Source organism: Sitophilus oryzae, unplaced genomic scaffold (genome assembly GCF_002938485.1).
Source record: "Sitophilus oryzae breed Bouriz unplaced genomic scaffold, Soryzae_2.0 scaffold_1383_pilon_pilon, whole genome shotgun sequence".
Taxonomy (NCBI): domain Eukaryota; kingdom Metazoa; phylum Arthropoda; class Insecta; order Coleoptera; family Curculionidae; genus Sitophilus; species Sitophilus oryzae.
The window spans coordinates 65212-86605 of NW_022146041.1; the positions used below are offsets into that span (position 1 = coordinate 65212).

At 35.8% G+C, this 21394-nt stretch overlaps 1 protein-coding gene across 1 annotated transcript in view; it reads left to right on the forward strand.

Moving 5' to 3' along the window:
* The first annotated feature begins 1444 nt into the window (after window positions 1-1444).
* Window positions 1445-21394, forward strand: part of LOC115875368 (division abnormally delayed protein-like) — a 33160-nt gene continuing 13210 nt past the window's right edge. Inside the window, exons 1-4 of the mRNA XM_030890796.1 lie at window positions 1445-1480; window positions 9165-9984; window positions 12698-12723; window positions 19557-19825. Of these exons, the coding sequence (XP_030746656.1) occupies window positions 1445-1480; window positions 9165-9984; window positions 12698-12723; window positions 19557-19825 (1151 nt within the window). The remainder of the gene's footprint in view (window positions 1481-9164; window positions 9985-12697; window positions 12724-19556; window positions 19826-21394) is intronic.

Consider the following 21394-nt stretch of genomic DNA (forward strand, 5'->3'; position numbering starts at 1 on the left):
ACTCATTTCCTTCAATTTAATCTTTGCTGACAAGGTGTAGTAAGTGGTATTTGTAGTTCTTGAGAATATATCCAAAGTCTGCCGATTTCCTTTTCTTAATCATACTTAGAAGCTCTGTCTCTTTCGGATTCATTTGCTATTTATTTGCTCTGTCCAAGGTATCTTTAGCATCCGACGAAATATGAGGAAGATTTTAAAGGCTTTGATTTTTCACACTGTATTCACTTTTAGGGTACAGGGGATTCCATTAATTAATAAGAGCACACAGAATAAGTATAGCACTTGGCCATACAATCTCGGGTTTTCAATGTCAGATCTTTATTACACAAGATTGATTAATTTTGAAACCTCAATTCTTCCAAGCTCCTGTAGTTCGGCATTATCCAGAAATGAAAAAGTCATTTGAAATAGGCTCAGATTGGGCCATTTCTCGCATTCTTTTCTTTTAAAAGGTGACCCCCTGCCTATCTGCTCTTATTGTAGCAAGCAACAGTCACCATCTCCTAATAGAATGTCCCTCCTTCATTAACTTAAGACAATCACTTTGTCTGAATGGTGATCTGGCTTCCTTACTTGATGTTAATAATCTACAGCCTTTGTACAGCAGATTCTGTGGGGAAAATGGGGAAACACCAGTACACTTCATCATTGAGTGCGCCGAGACGACAACGACTGGTGCCATGAACTTTGGTACGACTGATATTGGAGATGGAGAACTACCCTCTATAAAACCGTCCCAGATACTGGTTTTTGTCAAAGCCCTGGGACGGTATGATGAGTTATAACTCAAGAAAGGGGGACACAATAGATCTGTAAGGTTGCAGTGATTAACCACCCCTCCCACTCATTCTCAATTCTAAAAAAATTATACAGTCTTTGTTCCAATTCGTTAGGGCATCTGGTTTGGGTTCATTAATATAGTTTAATTTAACTTTAATTTGTCCAATGTCGCTAAGTGGCTTAGCAGCTGCTACAAAATCCTCCTCCTCCTTCTTCTTCTTCTGGTTGATTTTGAGGAATGTGTTACTGGCTTTAACCTCTACCTCCTGATTCAAATCCTCAGTGATCCAATATTCAAGACACCTGAATAAAAATATATGGGCAGCATCCATATTCTATCACGAATCACGACTGTAAATTGTCAATTCTGTATTTGGAAACAAATTCGTACAACCACACTAATGTACGAATTCGTAAGAATTGATTCTTACGAGTTCGTACTATCAAATTTATAGCTAATTTACGGTTTTTTAATCCTTAGAATTAATGCTATGGCGTGGGAGATACCTTAGAAGTAATATTTGAATAATAACCTATCGCAAAAGGTATTAAAACGATTTTTCACCTGCTAAACCTGGCAACACCGGCCCATTCTTCGGGGGCCCGTTTTTGAACCGACCGGCGGCGATGATTCATCTTTTTCGAAACACGTTAAAAAGGAAAAATGTTGTTTCAAGGTCTCTCTGTGTTCGCTCCACAGGTGAGGACGCGCAGAGGGTGGGGTGAGAGGAGATGCGCTCTCTGTTATTAAGCGATGCGGCATCTGGTGTTAATTCGTTTGCCACCTAGAGTCAAGGCGTTTGCTGGCCACCAAATTCCCTATTGTGGTGACTCGTTGGAGTAATTAGATCTATTGATCAGATGCGGTGTAGAGTCATTCAGGTTTCTTTGGTGATGACGATGATTATAACAATGGAATTTTGATTCAGAAAATTTTTGATAGTGCGTTTATGTCTTCTTTAGAATATCTTTGGAGGATAAGATCATATTGTCTCACTTAAGGTGGCTAATACAATTTCCAGTGACACTGCTGTTAAAGTGTTTAATCTTAAAATGGATGAGAACTCCTACAATTATGTAACTTGTTGCTTTTCAGGCTAATGAAGATACACCAAAAATAGACAAAACACTACCAATTTACCAATTTGCACTAGTGTATTCCTGGGCTACCTACTGCAGGTGCTCCCAGGGTTGAAAAAATAGTATATTGTTTTATTAAGTGTAAAAAATAATAGAGGAAATCAAGTAGGTAACCAAAGTAGCCAACTATGGAATACCTCCCTAATATGAAATTTTTACTCCGAATAAAACTTTGATAGAGAACATAAGTTAGATACACTACAATAAACGTATATTTTTTCTTGATTTTATGGCATCTACACACACCGGAAAAGTCTAGGGATATTACAATTTTATCCAGCCATCGTCAGTAATTTTATTATTTGCATTTCTGATATAATAAAATTAAAATAAACAAATAGTTTACAGGACGTATTGGATATAAAAATGCGAAATTTACCGAATTTTTCAAATTTACCTTGATTTGTATTGAACTCAAAAAAATACACACATTTTTTTTTATTCTAAACTGTGAATTAAAAAAAAAAAGATAAAACCATTTTTACTTAATAAAGTGTATAGCCTCCTCTACTGTTCATTACAGCCTTACATCGTATCTCCATGCTCCTGACTCCTGATCAGGTTGTCGATCTCTTCTTGAGTTACATCCTGCCACGCTGCATTCACGGCCCGAACCAGATCCCTACGAGTTTCACGAGGCATACCCATTCTCAAAATTCTTCTTTGGACCGCGTCCCATACGTGCTCGATGGGGTTGAGGTCAGGAGATTGTGCCGGCCAGGGTAAGATGTTTAATTGATGAGCATTGATAAACTCACTTACCACTCTGGCTGTATGAGGCCGTGCATTGTCATGCATGAGAATGAGGTTTCTCCCAAAATCATTGGCATATGGTAACACGACAGGCTCAAGAATTCAATCACGATATGTGATTCCTGTTAGAAACCTTTCAAGAAAAACGAGATCGGGTTTTCGGCATAACTGGACTCCTCCCCAGATCATAACTGTTCCACATTGATAAGGGTGCACTTCCTGAACATGATCCAACCGAATAAGATTTCCCGGTTCTCTCCATACCCTAAGCCTTCTCGAATCCGGATGATTTACAAAGCGTGACTCATCCGTGAAGAGAACATTGGCGGCCATTGTTCATTCGACCACTGAACATGATCTTGAGCCCACAAATATCGTACCTCTCGATTTCCTAGTTAAGGGTTGAGCTCTCCAGGGCGTCTGCTTCTTAAGTTGACCTCTCTTAATCTATTGCGAACAGTGTCAGGACTAACGGTTACATTATGTGTTTCCTGGAGAATTAAACTAAGCTCTGGTGCTGTAAGAGTCGGTCGGCGTCGAGCATTTAATGTAAAAAATGATCTTGCTGAGGGGTAGTAATGCGATGTCGCTCTGTGTACCTTTCAGCAACATCACCACTTTCACGGTAGCGTGCACTTAATCGCGATATTACACTTTGCGTTGTATTTAATACTCTAGCTACGTCGATTTGGCGCATTCCAGCTTCTGAGCATACCCATGGCTCTTAGCATTTCGTCTTTGTTAAGATGTCTACGCTCCATAACGTTGTTTAATACTAAACAGAGTTATTTGAATTCTGGCCAGTTATCATAAAAAACATAGCCAGTACAGGTTAAATTTGAACAATTGATTCTAGGTGCTTTTTATACATTTGACAAAAAATGCACAAACACTTCTGCGAATATCCCAAATTTAGAAATAACTAGTGTGACTACTTCGTTTCAATCGAAGTATAGAAAGAATCGGCCTACAAATATGTGGTTGTTTATTCAAAACATTTATTTTTAACTTTAATAAAATGATATCCCTAGATTTTTCCGATGTGTGTATTATTTTGTCGAGAGAAAACAAATAATTACAAACACTACCTGAATGTCACCCGATGTCACCCTCAGAAACAGACAAAACACTTAAATTTAAACATAAACCTGCCAATAATCGTTCCTTTTTAAACGAACTCCCACGTAACGCCGTCACACTAACAAAATATCCTCCGATAAAGACAGATATAAACGTCAAGAAAATGTGTCACCCCGATCCGCCTTATAAACAAAGTGGCTTTATCGACCGATTTTAAAATTAGATGACCTGCCCCGATTTGCAAAATCTCTCTCTCTAACGAAATATCTGTCGAGATTCGTCTGGAAATTTCGTTTTACGAGCACAACGTATGACGTAGGTCGTAAGACTCTTTTACGATATATGGCGAAATAATTTTCGAAAACGATATACTCGCTGGCACGGAGCTTTGTAAAAATACCCTTTTGAATGCTGAGTACCTTCGTTTCCCGGGACAGATATGGATCGAGGTTCAGAGATTGCATTAGGATTAGAACTTTGGATCGCATAATAGGTAGATGCGGATTTTTGTCGGTAGCTTTTGGTGGACATAAAATATTATAATTAAAGTTCAGGCAAATAATATAAATAGACCTTTGAATAAGAAGACTAAAGAAGGAGCATATCAAAAATCTTAGGTCCACCGCGATGGGACTCAAATATGGCCGACTTAAATTCCGGTTTATCAGTGCCGTTCTAATTTCATTTAAAAAATGTAAAACTATGATGTAGGGTAGACGTGGGATAGACTCAATATTTTTTTTTAATTTTACGTTGTGAATAAATGTTTGTAGTTATTAAAATTGTTATAAAAACATATTATTAAAAAAAATAGATAAGTTTTAATAATTATTTATTAACACAAACATCCGATACGCTACTGAAGCAGGTAAGTCAAATTGACGTATCTAATTTCTTTGACATCTAATCTTTGACAAGTAGTAAATAAAAGCAAAAATGAAAGAAAAAATATATAATTAGTTAATTTAAGTGAATTTCATAAATGATCGGTTTACTACACGTATGTATATTATATAGTCACTTACTAGCGAAAAGTTGTTCCATTATTTCACTCGATTTTTGCCGAGATCTACCGCACGCTACACAACCACTATTTTAGAGTCTTTTTTCGATAAATCGCGATAGTGTCACTGTTGATTTAAGTTTTTGCCACAATTTCCATCTAGATTTACTACCTTTATACAACTATCAGTAGTAGAATAAATAATAAATAACATAAAATAAGCTCCGTAAAGACTGACAAATCCACAAAATTTCAAATCAAATTCAAATGTGTCAAATGAATCGTCAAACAGAACTGTCAAGGCTCCCCATCCTAGAGTCCTTTTTCCGCCCATCATGCATGAATACATGGATAGCATTATGCTCCTTCCTTAGTCTTCTTATTCAAAGAAATAGACAAATCTTAAGGTACGTAACAAAGGGAATACGTGAAATATACCAACCAGAGGTAAACGGAAAACGTCAACAACGTCGCCGGTATCAGCTTGTTTAGATAATATAAGATTTAAGATATTATATTGAAGATATATAGGGGAAAGTTAATGACCGCAATTTTATAGATCTATTGTGTCTCCCTTTCTTGACTTTTGACTCATCATTCAGTTTTAGGGCTTTGACAAAAGCCAGTATCCCAGACGGTTTTACAGAGGTTAGTTCTCCGTCTCCAATATCAGTCGTAACAGAGTTTATGGCATGAATGGTTGTCGACTCGGCGCACTCAGTGATGAGGTGTACTGGTGTTTCCCCATTTTCCCACAGAATCTGCATTCGCCGTTGTTCCTTAGCTTCAATCTACTGAGGTGTTCTTCAAGTGTCTTAGACCACTGGAGGATTCCCATTCCAGGTTACGAATGGAGTCTTCCAGATTCTTAAGTTCCGTTTTAAGTTGGGTTCCATGCGGGAATAGGGGTCGTCATTTTCTTGACAACTTCGTGATCTTGTCTTAATTTCAAGACAAGATCAAGACTGTGGGCCAAATTAAATTGAAACCTTTTTTAATGCCTAATAATTTTTTAATTTTTAAATGTTTTTTTTATAATTTTTTGGATATGTTATGGCCTACGATATTAGAATAGAAAAAAAAACTTTGCAAAGCGGGTCTACTTCAGTGACATTCAGACTTTTTGAATTAACGTAAAACTTTTAAAATAAAAAAATTATACATTTTATGTACGCCACTGAAGTAGAGTAGCTTTTATCATTGTTGTTTTGACTGTTTTTATCTGTAGTAGTATTATCACCGTCACTACTGTCAAAGTCACTAATTAAACTTCTACGTCCAGATATCTGAGGTGGTAGGTATTCTGAACCATATTCAATTACGAACGGCTCAGATTTGCTGCTCAACAAACCATCGCAATCACTCATTTTAATGTTAGATAATAATAATAATTAACAAAATTATGTAAATCTGATGATTTTGACTACTGTAGTATAATGAGCCCAACGTTTTTGATTTTTTTGAAAATTAGATGGCTGACCCTCGGTTTTACGCATAAAGCATAAACATCACATTAACCAATCTCACCGCGACTTTTAAATAGGGGGTTCCCCTTTAATAAACGAATTTTAAACGGGGGTTCCCCTTTTGTCAAGATATCAAGAAATTTCAAGATTTCTTGAATCAAGACAAGAAATCAACTCTCAAGAAATGGTCAAGACAAGATTTTTTTTTAATTCTTGAAAATATTTCACGACAAGACAAGAAATTGCTTGTCAAGACAAGATTTCTTGTCTTGCCGAAACCGTTCTGCTTCGCGAGTAGGTTCTGGAAGGTTGGTTTTGGCAGCATTGGCATATGGTATTCCAATTCTTTTTGGTGCTCAATACTACAGCGAGGTGTTCCTCAAAGTTCAATTCTTGATATTCTTGATATGTCATCCAGTGGGAGTTGAAGGAATGGATTTTTTGGGGGTGTTTCCAAGCTCCTGAGCTGACAGTTTTCTCAGTACTGTTTCCGGCAATGCCCATCTTAATCATTGTAGCAATGGTATATTTACCAATGAAAACGTGCATCAGTGGCTGGATATTATATACTGTTTGATTTATTTTTTGTTGTATTTTAGCCCAAAAGAGCAACTATTACATAAAGTAGTCGAGCGAGACTGGTCTTGGTCTTACTTTGCTTAATATCGCTGTATCCAATTTGCTAATTCAAATCCTGACACAATATTTACCCGATTTATACACTTTGTACAAAACCCATTAAAAACTATATGAGATGTAGTAAATTTAGGCAAAAGACAACAATTTATTAAATGGAAGCACAAGCAACTGGATTCCAATCTCTTCTCCTATGATGTAAATAGAAATTTCAATATGCGCAATACCCTTCTCCATCCCACGACGACATAAATATTGAAATTATCCGGGAAAAGCATTGTCATTTTTAAGAGATCGAAATTTACGCAAATATTCCGCTCACAAATGCGAAATTTATCGAGCCATTTGTTTACGTTATGCCGAGCGCGGCCCATAAATACCGGGGCATGATGAATTAGCGCTGCCCAAGAAGGAAAGTACAGGTGGTTGTCGAGCGAGCACGTGTCTAGACTTGCATGACTTACCTGTTAGACAACAACAGCCGTTATTCACGTCTAGTTGAGCTGCTGCGGCGCTACCATATAATTTCTCTTTTACCAGAAGCTCTTAGTCCCGATCGCTCGTTACTTCCATATAATGGTAAGCGTTCATTTAGATATCGAAGTACTTCAGATAAGAAAGGAATAATGAAGAAATAAAAACAATTAATAAAATGTAATAGGATAATTTATTTTATTTTACAACCACATATGTAATAATACTGACATTACTGACTTTAAAAAAATTTGAAAATGTCAAATATATCTACATTTCTTCCCTTTTCCATCTCATTCCTAACTCATTTCCCTCATCCATTTCCATCTCCCATTTCCCTCACCCATTTCATTTAATTAAGCAAAATATTCTTGTTATATCTTTATTAAATTTATCTAACATCAACAAAAAACAAGAAGATTAACAATAATAATTGAAGATTTTAATACATTTATTTGTTGAAGGTAAAATGCTAGACTTCTTTAGCTTAAAAACCTACATTCTGTAAGGATTTAGTGTCGAATGAGTTTTGTGGCCATTTCTTGATATGTCAGTCCCTTTCCCCTATAATTCTAGCATTGTCCGTATCATGCTGTATACAGATACGTAGCCCAAAGAGTAGATGAATTTTTCTGCCTTGCCATGTCGTTAAAATATGCCATCAAGACTGTATCCGAAGCAATATTCTATGCATTTCTTTCGGCACAACATTTTCATATACTTTCATTGCTATTTCATATCGCCCCTACTTTTCTCTGGAAGTAAACTGGTTTCTGCTCTTTTTGCAGCTTCTGTAAGTTCTGTGTGCTGTACCAATATTAAAGTGGTCTTCATTTTCAGAACTTTTCGACAACATTCTGGCTTTCTATGTTATATAAAAAGCGAACGAGAAATTAAAACTGTCACTTAGTTGTTTATTTTGTTGTTGAAGGTTTGCGTCATAACAACCACTGGTACTATAGATATGGAAATGCCAAAATAGAAAACGACAAATTTTCGCATATTTTTTTTTCAAATAAATTACTGTCCCTAATTTTTAATTAATGATGGTTGTAAATAAAAATAGTATACAAAACTCGGAGGAAAGTTTTCATTGTTGTCTCGAGATTTAGTCAATATATCGACAGTAATGAAACACTTTCCTCGATATGTAATATACTATAGTTTTCTTCATAATTCGTTAAAGAACTAGTTCCTTAACGTTTGCTTGAAAGTTGTATACACTTATATGAATTATGAGATCGATCTTACGTCGGTTAGCCTTTTTTCATCGAGCAAATATCACATGCAATGATCAAGCATCTGTTAATGCTTAACTAAATAATAATATTAAAACAGATTTGCTTGAGAAAGGTTACTCTGAGGAGATTATGTCGAACTACAAGACCGTGTTCTCAGAATTTAAGGATGCGTCATCCTGATGAAAATTGTCTCTTTCTCTTGATGACCGCATGCTAGGAACATTTGCTTTCCCATCTGGCGCCATATTCTGTACACGGCATCGACAATCGTCGGTATCGGTAAGTTACGACAGCTGCTATCGGTACTTACGGCCAATGAGCGCCGTGTTTGTTGTTGTCATAATTTTAGCCATTAGGGTATAGAAAATTTGTACCGATAACTATCGGTATCTCTACCGTGGAGTTAACAAGGGTACGGTAGAGATACCGATCCTCGTCGAGCGAAACCTAATGGCTGACACCGGCGCTTCCATTGGTACAACAACAATACATTTTACCATATAAAAAACTATCGTAACTTACCGATACCGACGATTATCTTTTCCCATCATTTTTGGCATTATTTTCTATTCTTGAGGAGGTACTATCTAGGATAATCGAAAAATCTGCAACTTTTATCGGTTTTATTTAAATATTTCTTTTTTGTTTGTTTCAGATCACGTCTGGGAACTGGCCAAGCAATCCGAAAACAAAACCTTACATATCTTCTCTCAGGTCTACTATTCGATGGCCGAATTATCAACGAAACCCATCGAGATCCTCTACCGAGACATCAGAGACTACGTCAAAATCGACCCGTCCGACCAAAAACCTACCAAGACCCCATCCGACATCGTTGCCAGCGTCAACCAGTTCTTCACCGAACTGTTCCCTCTAGCCTATCACCAACAAACCGGACTATCATCCGGTGATTTCTACCACAAGATACAAACATTTCAAAGACAATATGGATGTGATAAAAACCCTCTCCGATTTCCCAAACAAGTCTCAGACTCGTTATCAAAGAGTCTGGAGACGACTAGACTGCTTTTAGAGGCTCTGGGTATCGGAATGGAAGTGCTAAACACCACGCACGCGTTGATTATTGATGAACATGCTACAACTAACTCTGAGTGTCATACGGCTTTGCTCAAAATGACTTATTGTCCGAAATGTCTTGCTCTGCCCAAGCATAATCGGCCTTGTTCGGATTATTGTTTGAACGTGATGAGAGGCTGTTTGAACAAGTACGTGGCTGAGTTGGATTTGCCTTGGAACGTGTATGTGGAGGGGATAGAGAATTTGATCAACGCGGTGAAGAAGAACTCGAACGAGGGTGGTACTAATGTTGATATAGCGATTAAGAATTTGGACGTGCAGATTTCTTCGGCTATCATGTATTCGATGGAGAAGATTAAGGAGATAATAAAAGGTAAGCAAATAATTCGTAAATTGTAAACTCAAGCTTCATATTTACATAATTATTATAAAGTATATAATAATAAAATTTAAATTTTCAAAAAAATCCTATCACTTGTCTAAAAGCACTATGAACGTTTAACTTACTATCGCATCATTATAACATTTTTGTCTGATTTGTAAATCTTGGGTACCTTATGTTTTTCGACATCAATTTGTACTTTTTATCACCGTTTTATATTAAATAAACTAAAACAACTATTTAATTTAATTCTAAATATTTATTTAAATTCCACACCTCCTCCTCTTGGACGCGTCGTTCCTATTTATACACACTTCCACACATATAAATAAAGTAATAAAAAAAATATTTGATAAAATTTATTTTTTTTTTTTTTTTTTTTGTTTGTTTTTAAATTGTCAGTTATTTATTGATCGAGACATTTAGTTTTGACTTCCTTCCAAAGCGGGCCATATTAATATTAATACACACACCTTCCATCACTTTTCAACGCTTAGGTATAGGAAAATATATAATATAAATAAATTTAATTATTAAATGTAAAAAAAAAAAAAAAAAAAAAAAAAAAAAAAAAAAAAAATTTTATAAATAATTTAAAATATAATGATTTTTAATGTCAAAAATACTGTACTTAAGGATCGAAATAAAATAGCTACATTTAAGCAGGATCGGCACTGTATCGTAATTTTACCTGCAAGATCAGAAGTAAATCACCTAGAGTGGAATTATCCAGCATATATCTCCTTTTCTATTAACCTTTTCGATATGGAGGTCAATTCCTATAATGAGGACCTGATATATGGTGACTCTAGCGCAGATTCAACTCCAGAAGCAATATCGCGCTTTTGATAACTGTCTGTCGCTGATTTAGCCACGATCTTTTTGTCTGCCCTTTTGTATACGGCTTTTAAAATAAAGAAATATGACATTCCACCAATCAGCATGCATGTATGCCTTAATTTGTTTTAAAAATTATGACCTTTGGAAAAAATTTCATGCCTCTTTCGTGTTGTCTGTCGGCATTTTAGCCACGAGAAAAATGTCTGCCAACAATTTTTCACGTTTCTTAATAATAAATAAAAGCTATTTGGTAATTATAATTCGTGTACCTTATAATATTTTTAGTATCAAAATTTCACTCTTTCGATTGACCGCCCCCGCTTTAAGCCCCTGGATCGCGCTGGCAGACATGACTATTTCATAATGGCAACACAAAAGGATACTTCACAAGAAAAATTAGCCATGTAACGATGATAAGGTTTTTTATGTAGCCAGCTCTTAGACCATAATAAGTCCCTGCTTGCCTCCCGGTATTGAACGGCTTTCCATCCTGCTTTTTTCTCTTCTTGTTGGAGTAGAGGTGAGATGCGCCAAGCTGATTCCTTTACTTTTCCAAAAAGAGTGTTTTTGCTTTTGCTTTCTCTGGGACAAATCCTTCATTGAGCATTTGGAACTATCTCCGTACTCCTGCTCCGCTGAGATCTACTCTGGTTGACCCAGACCGGGTAGAGGAAACGATAGCTTGTGTAGCCTGTTAGGTTTAGAGGTAGGCTCCCGACCCTTACTAGAGGAGCATGGTAGCTCGTGTGCCACTTGTGGAAGCTGATCTCGCGCAAGTGTCAGCTGCCTCTCCTGTAGTTTTCTTTGAGATTGGTCTCTTGGAACTTGAACTATTAATGCTCTCAGTGTTATTAGGGAGTTTCCCTCCAGCTCCACAGCAAGGTCCACTTCTACAGAGCCGTAGAATGTTTAGCAGGAGGCTTAATAACCGCGTCCTTACAGATCTATTGTGTGCTCCCGTTTCTTGAGTTATAACGGGTTATAACTCATCATACAGTCTCAACACTTTGACAAAAGCCAGTATCTGAGACGGCTCCACAGAGGTTAGCTCTCCATCTTCAACATCAGCCGTACCAAAGTTTATGGCACAAACGCTTGTCGTCTCGGCGTACTCAATGATGAGGTGTTTCCCATTTTCCCCACAGAATCTGCATTCGTCGTTGTTTCTCAGCTTCAATCTACTGATGTGTTTGTTAAGGAGACAGTGTCCTGTTAGAAACCCCGTGACAATACGAAGGTTGTTCTTACTGAAATCAAGGAAATTCTTTGATTTTTCTCGGTCGTAAGTTCTGAGGAACTTTTTCGAATGTCTTAGACCGTTGGAGGATTCCCATTCCAGGTTACGGACGGAGTCCTCCAGGTTCTTAAGTTCCGCTTTAAGCTGGTTTCCGCTTGGAAAGCAGAACGGTTCTGGCCCAGTTAGTGGAGTGTTCGCTCCTTTTCTAGCTAGATCGTTTGCTGTTTCGTTGCCTTCTATCCCTTGGTGAGAAAGAAAATACAAGAACTACGAGAAATGTTCGACTGATAATTGATGTGTAAACTCTATATTTCAACCATATTGCCAAAACTCAACATAAAACGGTTCGACCAAAGTTTCATCATTATAACTAATCTTGTCAACCGGTTTGTATGACGAAAGTTTTTTTGCTCATTCAGTAACTGAAATCTGAAGAGAGATACTAAACATTGTAGTAGTTATTTCATGAAATTTAAAAGCTTTTAATAAAAAAATGAACTGTGAGATTTTGTCTCGAATTTGTCTTTTTTGTCATAAAACTCATAGAAAATATTGATTAACCTACTAGATCATGACATAGGAGATTTCGTGTGTACTGTAATCCATATAGATGATTATAATTTTAAGGCTTTGATCGAAGACTTCGATTTCGAGTAATAGATAAAGCGTTTTAAATCAAGTTAGGAACGTTCTTACTCACTTTAATGACACCATCGATCTTCTAACGAGCAATTGCGGGGCGTGTTGGCCGATAATGCAGTAAATTTTCATCGATTCCTTTGAAAAATTAGCCAGAAACTTAACAGGTTAATTTTTTATCTTCTGCAGTTAAATAACCTATGTTACTATTTCGATCGTTTTGAATTCTGAAAAACGAATAATTCTAACAGAATTAAAGACACGAAAATATATTATATAAATAATGTTCCTGAATTTACCTAATAAGTAGCAACTGGTATTTTCTATACAGTAAGGTTTATAATATTATTATTTCTGTGAATTTATAACCATTAGGTTTGCGTTAAAGCACTTCCAGCTCTCTGCGAAGTTTTCGGTGTCATGTCGCTGTGATGTTAGCTTCTGCTGCTTCCTCTAGTCCTTCCAAAAAACCGTTCGCAAAAAACGATTTTCCAGTCCCGGACAGTGACATAGCGGGTGCTCTATGGCTTTGTCTTCCTCTCCGCATTCTCTGTAGTAGTCGTCGTTGGAAATCTTCCATCTCAGAAGGTTTACACCCGGGGGGCAGTTTCCAGTGGCGACACCTACAATTATTATGAGTTACTTTGAATGTGGTAGACAATGATTCAGTATTGATGAGTGATAGTCCTGACCGAAAAGTTGTGTAAGCAAAGTAAATAAAGACAATGGAAGTCCGAAATTCTTTTAGTTTTAATACAATTATGATACTAGGTAGGTGCCCGGTGGCGTAGAGGTACAGGCTCTCGTCTACCAATCTCAAGGTGTGGGTTCGATTTCCACACCCGGCATTTCATCAGCCGACTATTTTTATTAAAATAAAAATAGTTTGGGTACCTAGGTCGACTCAGCTTTAAATGAGTGCTTGGGATTCACAATCCTGAGGTAATAATAGGCGGTTGAAGCGTAGTGCTAGCCACATTACCTTCCTTGTATATCGAACGGCAAGCTGTACCTTGCTACTCCCAAGGCGTTAAACGCTATATACGGGAGCTATTATTATTATTATTATTACTAGGTTCTTTCTGTGCTCTAGTAGTTGTTTTGTCTTTTCGCTATCTACCACTGGCCACAGCCTTCTAGCTGTACCTACTATCTTATTTACGATATTGATTTAGTCGATTTAAAACTAAGTTATTAATCAAAAACTATTTCTTATCGGTAATTGTAGTACCTATAAATAAAATTATATTACTATACGTATCTAGCAGGTAAATAAATAATTGCTGGAAATTATTAACAAAAATAAATAGATATTGCTCAACAGACATCATAAACGGAGCGGAACATATAAATTAATTGTTGAGTAGAGTTGAACGGTGGAATTATGAGCAATACAGATTTATATTTGAATAGTTTTAAGCGTAAATCTTAAATAAGAAACATAATAATATCCTTATAATATGTTTTTTTTCGGAATACTGGATCAATGTGAACTGCCATGTTAACGGAAAATTCGGTATCTGATGCCTTGAGCAAGTTAAGTTTTTGTTTGTTAATATTTATAAATTGATAATTTTGTGAGACAAAAAGATAAAATAAAAAGCGGCATACAGTATTGCCGGTTTTTATGTTTGTAGGAAAATGCGTGTAGAGAAAAATAAACTATTTTAAAATGTATGTATACTACTGAAATGAAGATAATATATCCAAAAGCTAAATATAATCGATTACAGCTGTAGTAAAATGAGTAACTAATTGTGAAAAATAAAGTTCCAACCCTCGATGCAACATTTTCATAAACGCCAACTCCTGCTTTTTGAAATTTTGCTGCAAAATCCGGCAATACCGCATAGAAGAAATGTATCAACCCAACCTATTATCTCTTTTTAATACATTTAATTTTCCATTAAGCTGTCGACGTCACTGTCTTGCACGTTAAAATCCAAACTACGCAGTATCGATGACCAGATCCGTATAAGTGTACCTATTTTCATAGGTGATCTGCGCTTCTCACTTGTACATTGTTCATTAAAATTTTAAAACTTTCAATGTTAAAGAGAATGTCAGTTCAAGAAGATCATTTTTTCATTTCCAAAAAAGAATTCTATTGTTTGTTGGTTCGTATACAAGTGACATTTAAACTCTTTTTAAATTTTAAATAATTTCCGAATAACATACTAAGAACCGTATAATTTTAATAAAGAAAAACTTAATATCGCAATCAAATATTATAGACATGTTGATTTTGTTTATATGTTAGGTCTGAATTTTGTAAAAGTTTAATATTGCGTCACCAAGACACTGTAGAATATTGCTCAATATTTTTTGTTGTAAAACCCGTATTTATGTCCCATGGAGCTATAAAATATTATTGTATTTTCGAAGATTAATGGCGCTGTCGTAATTTCCTATTGTAATTCTAGACAATTTATTTTCTAATTAGCCTAGCCCGCGGAGCTATGGAAATATGTGAAATAACTCATAAAACTACTTATTATCTTAAAAGATCTTCTTCGTGGTTGGTTTCATTAGAAATTTCGTTTTGCTTGTCATTTTGCCATATTTAACGTTGTAATACTGTTTGTTTACATTATTTTGTAAATTTAAAATATGAAAATTAATCACAGAGCTTTACGTCTTATTTTTAACAAATAAAAATTGTGAATTTTATATTGGTGATAGATCTAGAGCTTTAAGAGTCCATTTCACTAGTCCGAAAAAAAGTAGCAAAATAAGCGTTCGGCATTTTAACGTTTTATGTAAACTGGCTAGGTATTTTTACACAAACTAAGAAGGAAATTAAAGATAAAGGAATATACTAAATCCACGACCCACCATGATGAAGATGTAAACGAAACGTCGAATCCAAGTTTGCAGGATGGTGTGTGCACCCTCTCTCACATAGCCTACCCACCAAATTTGGTCGCAATCGGACGACATCAACTTTTGACGTTTCTTACGTCAAAACTGTCACAGTACCACGTATCGTTCACAGTCAAGTTGGCCTTGATCCTATTTATTGACATACCAAATTGCATCTAAGGCTGAATTCCCTTGCAAAACCGGGCGAACCAGACCGGTTAACTACGGTAAAGAGCGGTTCCTGAAAATCATCGGTTTGATATGGAACGGTTTGGTAAAATATTGGAAACGTCAAATGTTTGACGTTGACGTTTTCTAAATTTCAATACCTCTATTATAAAATTTATCTTTTATGCATTTTTAATGTACCTATTCTCTGTTTTTACGTTTGCTTCTTCTTTTCAATGGAGTTTAATATTGAAAAGTACTTTATTAATAAACTGTTAAACTCGTTAGAGCTCAAGTGAAGATTTGCAGGTCCAATATTAAAACAGATCAATAATAAATAAACAAATCTAATAAATATTTATATTTTTATAGCTTACAAAACATTCACGATTGCTTGTTGTCTTGTTTTTCACGTTTTCTTTAAATGTTCCTGACTTTAAGAAACAATGGCTGCATGATAAGTTTAAATGGTCCTAAAAAGTAATTCTATTTAGTTAATGAAATTTATTTACCTTTACTGCCTACCTCCATTGCTTTTGGATGTAAATACAAAATATTATTACAAATTTTAGAAATTAAATGAGAACATCACAAGAACTTCCAATATTTGCTTGATTTCTGTCACATAAATGACATTGATCGACAAACCAAACCAGAAAAACCAGCATTCTCGCGCTGGTTAGTTTGGTGACAGATGGGTGACAGTTATAACCGAATTTTTCAGGAACCGTGTTCCGTAATAAGAAAACTTTCGGGAAACCGATAGAAACGGAACATAAAACCATAACCAAGGTAAGCAACGGAATACACCCTAAACCGGACGATTTTTTCTAAACTGTAGACTGTCCACTTTGTAAACATTGCGTGTCGTGTCTCGTGTCGTGTCGGGGCCTTGAATTTTTACTCACCCAACGCGCGTAAAGTAGTTTCACTTCAAAAATAAACGTAAACTGTCATAAATCGTTTGCCAATATTTCTAGTTTTAGTTTATCGCCTGTTATCCTCCAACTTTTACAGTTAATTCACAAAAACGATCGTGGAGAGGTGCCAACGTTACAAAGGTCCAAAATGAAAATTTATGTAGTTTTCTCAGACGTAATTTTCGAAATTATCCGAGCCTTTTTCGCTTCTCTGTACCGGCAAAGTAAAACGAATGGGAATATTGATATTTGTTGCAAATTTAAGCGTTTGAAATAGTGCATAGAAAGTTTCTATTTATAGGACTTGTAGGTCAACTACATCTAGATCGTTAGAGATATTCTTAGAAATTCGAAATATGTATGTATACATGACATAATAATAAATATTTGTACATTAATACGAACTGTTACATACTTATTTACATATTAATACAATAATTATATAGAAAATGTATGTTTAAACCTATAAATATAGTTGCAAACTTGTACCTTCTCCTAAATTTCCTTCTTTTCCAACTGATTCTCCATCTCACATAAGTACAATTCCATAGAGGAAGAAATAGCGTTTATTTCAAGTATTTCAAGCAAGCTCCCTACATCAAAGAATACCTCGAGACATTCAACAAATTAGGCAAAGAAAATAAAGTCCTCCTACTCTGGGTGCCTGCTCACCAAGGGATAGAAGGCAATGAAAAGCGGGAACTAACTGAAATCGGAACTGAAGAATCTGGAAGACTCCATCCGTAACCTGGAATGGGTGTCCTCCAACAGTCTAATACACTCAAAAAAGTTCCTCAGAACTTAGGACCGAGAAAAATCAAAGGTTTTCCTTGATTTAAGTAAAAGCAATCTTTGGATTGTCACGGGGTTTCTAACAGGACACTGTCTCCTCAACGAACACCTCAGTAGGCTGAAGCTGAGAAACAACGGCGAATGCAGATTCTGTGGGGAAAATGGGAAACACCAGAACACCTTATCACTGAGTGCGCCGAGACGACGACCGTTCGTGCCATGAACTTTGATACGGCAGATGTCGAGGATGGAGAGCTGCCCTCTGTGAAGCCGTCTCAGATACTGGCTTTTATTAAAGCCCTGAGACTGCATGATGAGTTATAACTCGTTATAAGTCAATAAAGGGGAACACACAATAGATCTGTAAGGTCGCAGTGATAAACTCCCCTCCTAAACATTCTACATTCTACAAGCTCCACTACATAATCACGGTTTATTTTTGTCTCGGCATTCAATACAATGTTAGAAATTGAACGTAATCGGCCAAGTAACATATAATCAATACACTATGGCATTTTTGGGCACAGTTTTTATTAATTAAATATGAAAAAGTTATTGCACGATTTCAAAATACTATTGACCAAGAAGTATCAGAAAAAAATAGCACAACATGATAAGCCTATATGAAGGAACCTTTAGCGTAGATTTTATTATCAAAATGTATTATGAATACGTAACCTAAATTTTTTTCATTTATTTTGTGATACTTATTCTATAATTAAATAAGAAAATGGGAGAGAGTCTTAGAAGCATTGCTTTAACAAATCTAATTTTATTTTGAACCATCCTGTAAAATTTCGAGATGATAATTAGACATCTTGCTTAAAATACGACGATATCTTTATTTATAAATCCGTCATTCAAAGAGAAATTCGAGAGTAATCTTCAGTCTTGAATAAAAAAAAACTTTTAATAACATCGAAGTTCTAAATCCCAGGATATTTGCAAAAAAGTATTTTGCGATGGTAATTTCCCTTCATTTTTTAATATAAAATAAGATATATAAATATTCATAATAACGAGGACACACACACACAGATAACAGATTGAATAAATACATTTCTGTAAATGTTGATATACAGTGGGTTTATTTTTACTGTAAGTACAGAGTATAGAAAATACACTTTAATTTGTTATGTATTTAGTTTAAAAATGAAAAAGGCAATGTGCCATTTATTGTCCTTAACATTAAGGGGCCGTTCTATGCCGAAAACACTGCAACCTGCAAGGTTTATTATGTTTGTCTTCTTTTTTGTGCTTTTTATGCCTGCACCCAGTCTCCTATCCCGGTGCCTTGCACCAGCTTGTGCAGGTCTTTGATAGAATGTAATCATAGTTCCTCCAGTTCTACCCTTTCTTTCCCATATAGAAAGGGTCACTTGCAATTCAGAGCCACGCAGTAACATATTTTGTACTCTACCGTATCAGGATCCTAATCACAGACTGCAGCAAATACTTCCTTGATACAGGTTAAGTATAGGCAAAAGAGTATAGGCAAATCCGTGTGGTTTTAAAATTAAGTTTTTGGATGAAGGCCTTGCTATGTCTGTGTCTCTATATGTTTCTCCAGTGAACACAGTGAACAGTCTGCTTTTCCCTGATCCAGAGTTTTGCTGCACAAGCAAATGTATTAGTTTGTATTTATATTTTAACAAGACGAGTCTCACATTGAATATCCTTTGCTGCTTTTTCAATGCCCCATTTTGACTCAATTGTCTAAATCAATAATTATTTTCTAACCTTGTTTGAATGCTTACACGAAGACACGCCATTACTATGTAAGTATTTCTTTTTCATGTTGAATGCTACAGTTTTATGGAAATAGTATTTTTTACATGGAAGAATACGTATATCAATTCCCACAAATAACAAAGTCAAATCTTGTAAATTTACAAGAAGAAAAAGAAAAAAGGAATAAAAAACGAATTCAAAGAAATGACAATGGCTCAAAATTTTCGATCGATCATTTGATTTAGAAATGGTGCAATCTCTAATCCTAACATCCTCTCACAATGTATTTCATCTATTTTCAATCATTCTACCCGTACATATTTTTGTATGGGTTATTATTGTTTCCATTCTACTCATTTTATTTTTGTTTTCAGGTGAAAATGAATTGCAAAATTGCAGAATACACGAAAACCGAGGAGTCCCGAACCACAGAGACCAGCGCCACTACCGAGAGTTTTTCGAAAATGAGGCAGTCGAACGTCAGGTCGTTTTCGCACTTTCCTACCGCTCATATGTCGTTGTTCTTGTCAACTATGACGAAAACGAAGGGATTCTATGCCAGTCTGGCGGATAATTTGTGCAGGGAAGAGTCGTTTGCCGAACAAAAGGATAAACTGTGTTGGAACGGTGAAAGAATCGCAGAGTGAGTATCAAAAAATATATATTTTAGGTAGTTCATTTTTTCTTACGTTTTCTGCGTACCCACTTTTAGCAAGGAATCTGGATTGCTGATTATACGAGTGTGTATTTTAAGATTTTTGAGATGGCTATCGGCTTGTTCCACTGCCACATTTCAGACCTATTGGGTTACATTCTCCAATCCTATCCTTTTCAAAAGTCTAATAACTTGTAGACTGAACCCTCCATGTAGTCCTCTGGCAATTGTCTATCATTGCCTATCACCGATAACCATAAGATGTGTTCTGTAGTTTCTACTAGCCTAAGAGGCTCATGGCTTGATTGGTTATATTTCTCCGTTTGCTTCTGTCTTTCGCCTTTATTCTCCACCCATCCACTCTTATCCTTCTCAAGTCCTCTTCAACATTCTTTTTCCATCTGGTTCTCGGTCTACCCCTCCTTTTCATTCCACCTATTTCACGTTTCATTATCATACTAGGAACTCTTGCTTCAGCTATTCTTTCAATGTGTCCCAGCCATCTCAATCTTTGTAGTCTTTCTACTCCCGTTATACTCGGTGCCCGATATAGTTGCTTTAATTTTTCATTTCTTCTTCTGGTCCATATGTTGTCTATCTTCTTTCCTCCAAAAATCTTCCTCAGTATGTTTCTTTCCCAAATCTCTAGCCTCGAACTTTTCGTTACATTGAACGTCCACGTTTCACATGCATACAGCACTATTGGTTGTATCATTGTTTGGTACATTATGATTTTTAAACTTCTAGAGATGTTCTTACTCTTAATAATTTTCTGTAGTGCGCTAACACATCTATTTCCTGCCATTATTTTGCCACAATTTCCTGAGTTACATTTGGTTTTCTTAGAACTACAGTTCCTAGATATGTGAATGTATCTACTTCCTCAAACTTGTATCGTTTCCCTCTCTCAGAATCTATTTGTAGACATCTTCCTTTCTCAACATCCCTATCTGACCACCCTATGAACTTAGTTTTCTTCTCATTAAACACTAAAGCCTACTTTTAGTCTTTTGGTCACCGATATCAGCTCTTTCCGATCTCTTGCTAAGATAACTAAATCATCTGCAAAGGCTAAGCATTGTTGTCTTTTTGTATAAAGAAGGCCCTCTCATATTCCCTCTCAGATTCCCGCATCTTTTATGACTTTTTCTAATACTACACTAAATAGTACTGGAGATAGTGGATCCCCCTGTCTTAATCCGTCCCTGATTATACATTTTTCCGATGTTTTCTTGTTGACTTTGACTTCATTTAGTGACTCTTGGAGTGTCAATTTTATCATCTTGGTCAGTTTCTTGCTAAACCCTAATTCTGTTAGTTTTTTACACCTCAGTCCTTTTAACTTTGTCATATGCCTGCTGGAAGTCGATAAATAGGAGCATTGTCTGTTTTCCGTATTCATAACTCTCCGCTTGTATTTCTCTAAGGGCAAATATTTGGTCAGCGGTACTTCTTCCTTTCCAATAATAATAATAATAATCAAATTATTAACTAAATATCCAATAAAAAAGGTTAAAAATGAAATCCTGCAATAAAATTAAAACTCTATTGGTCAGC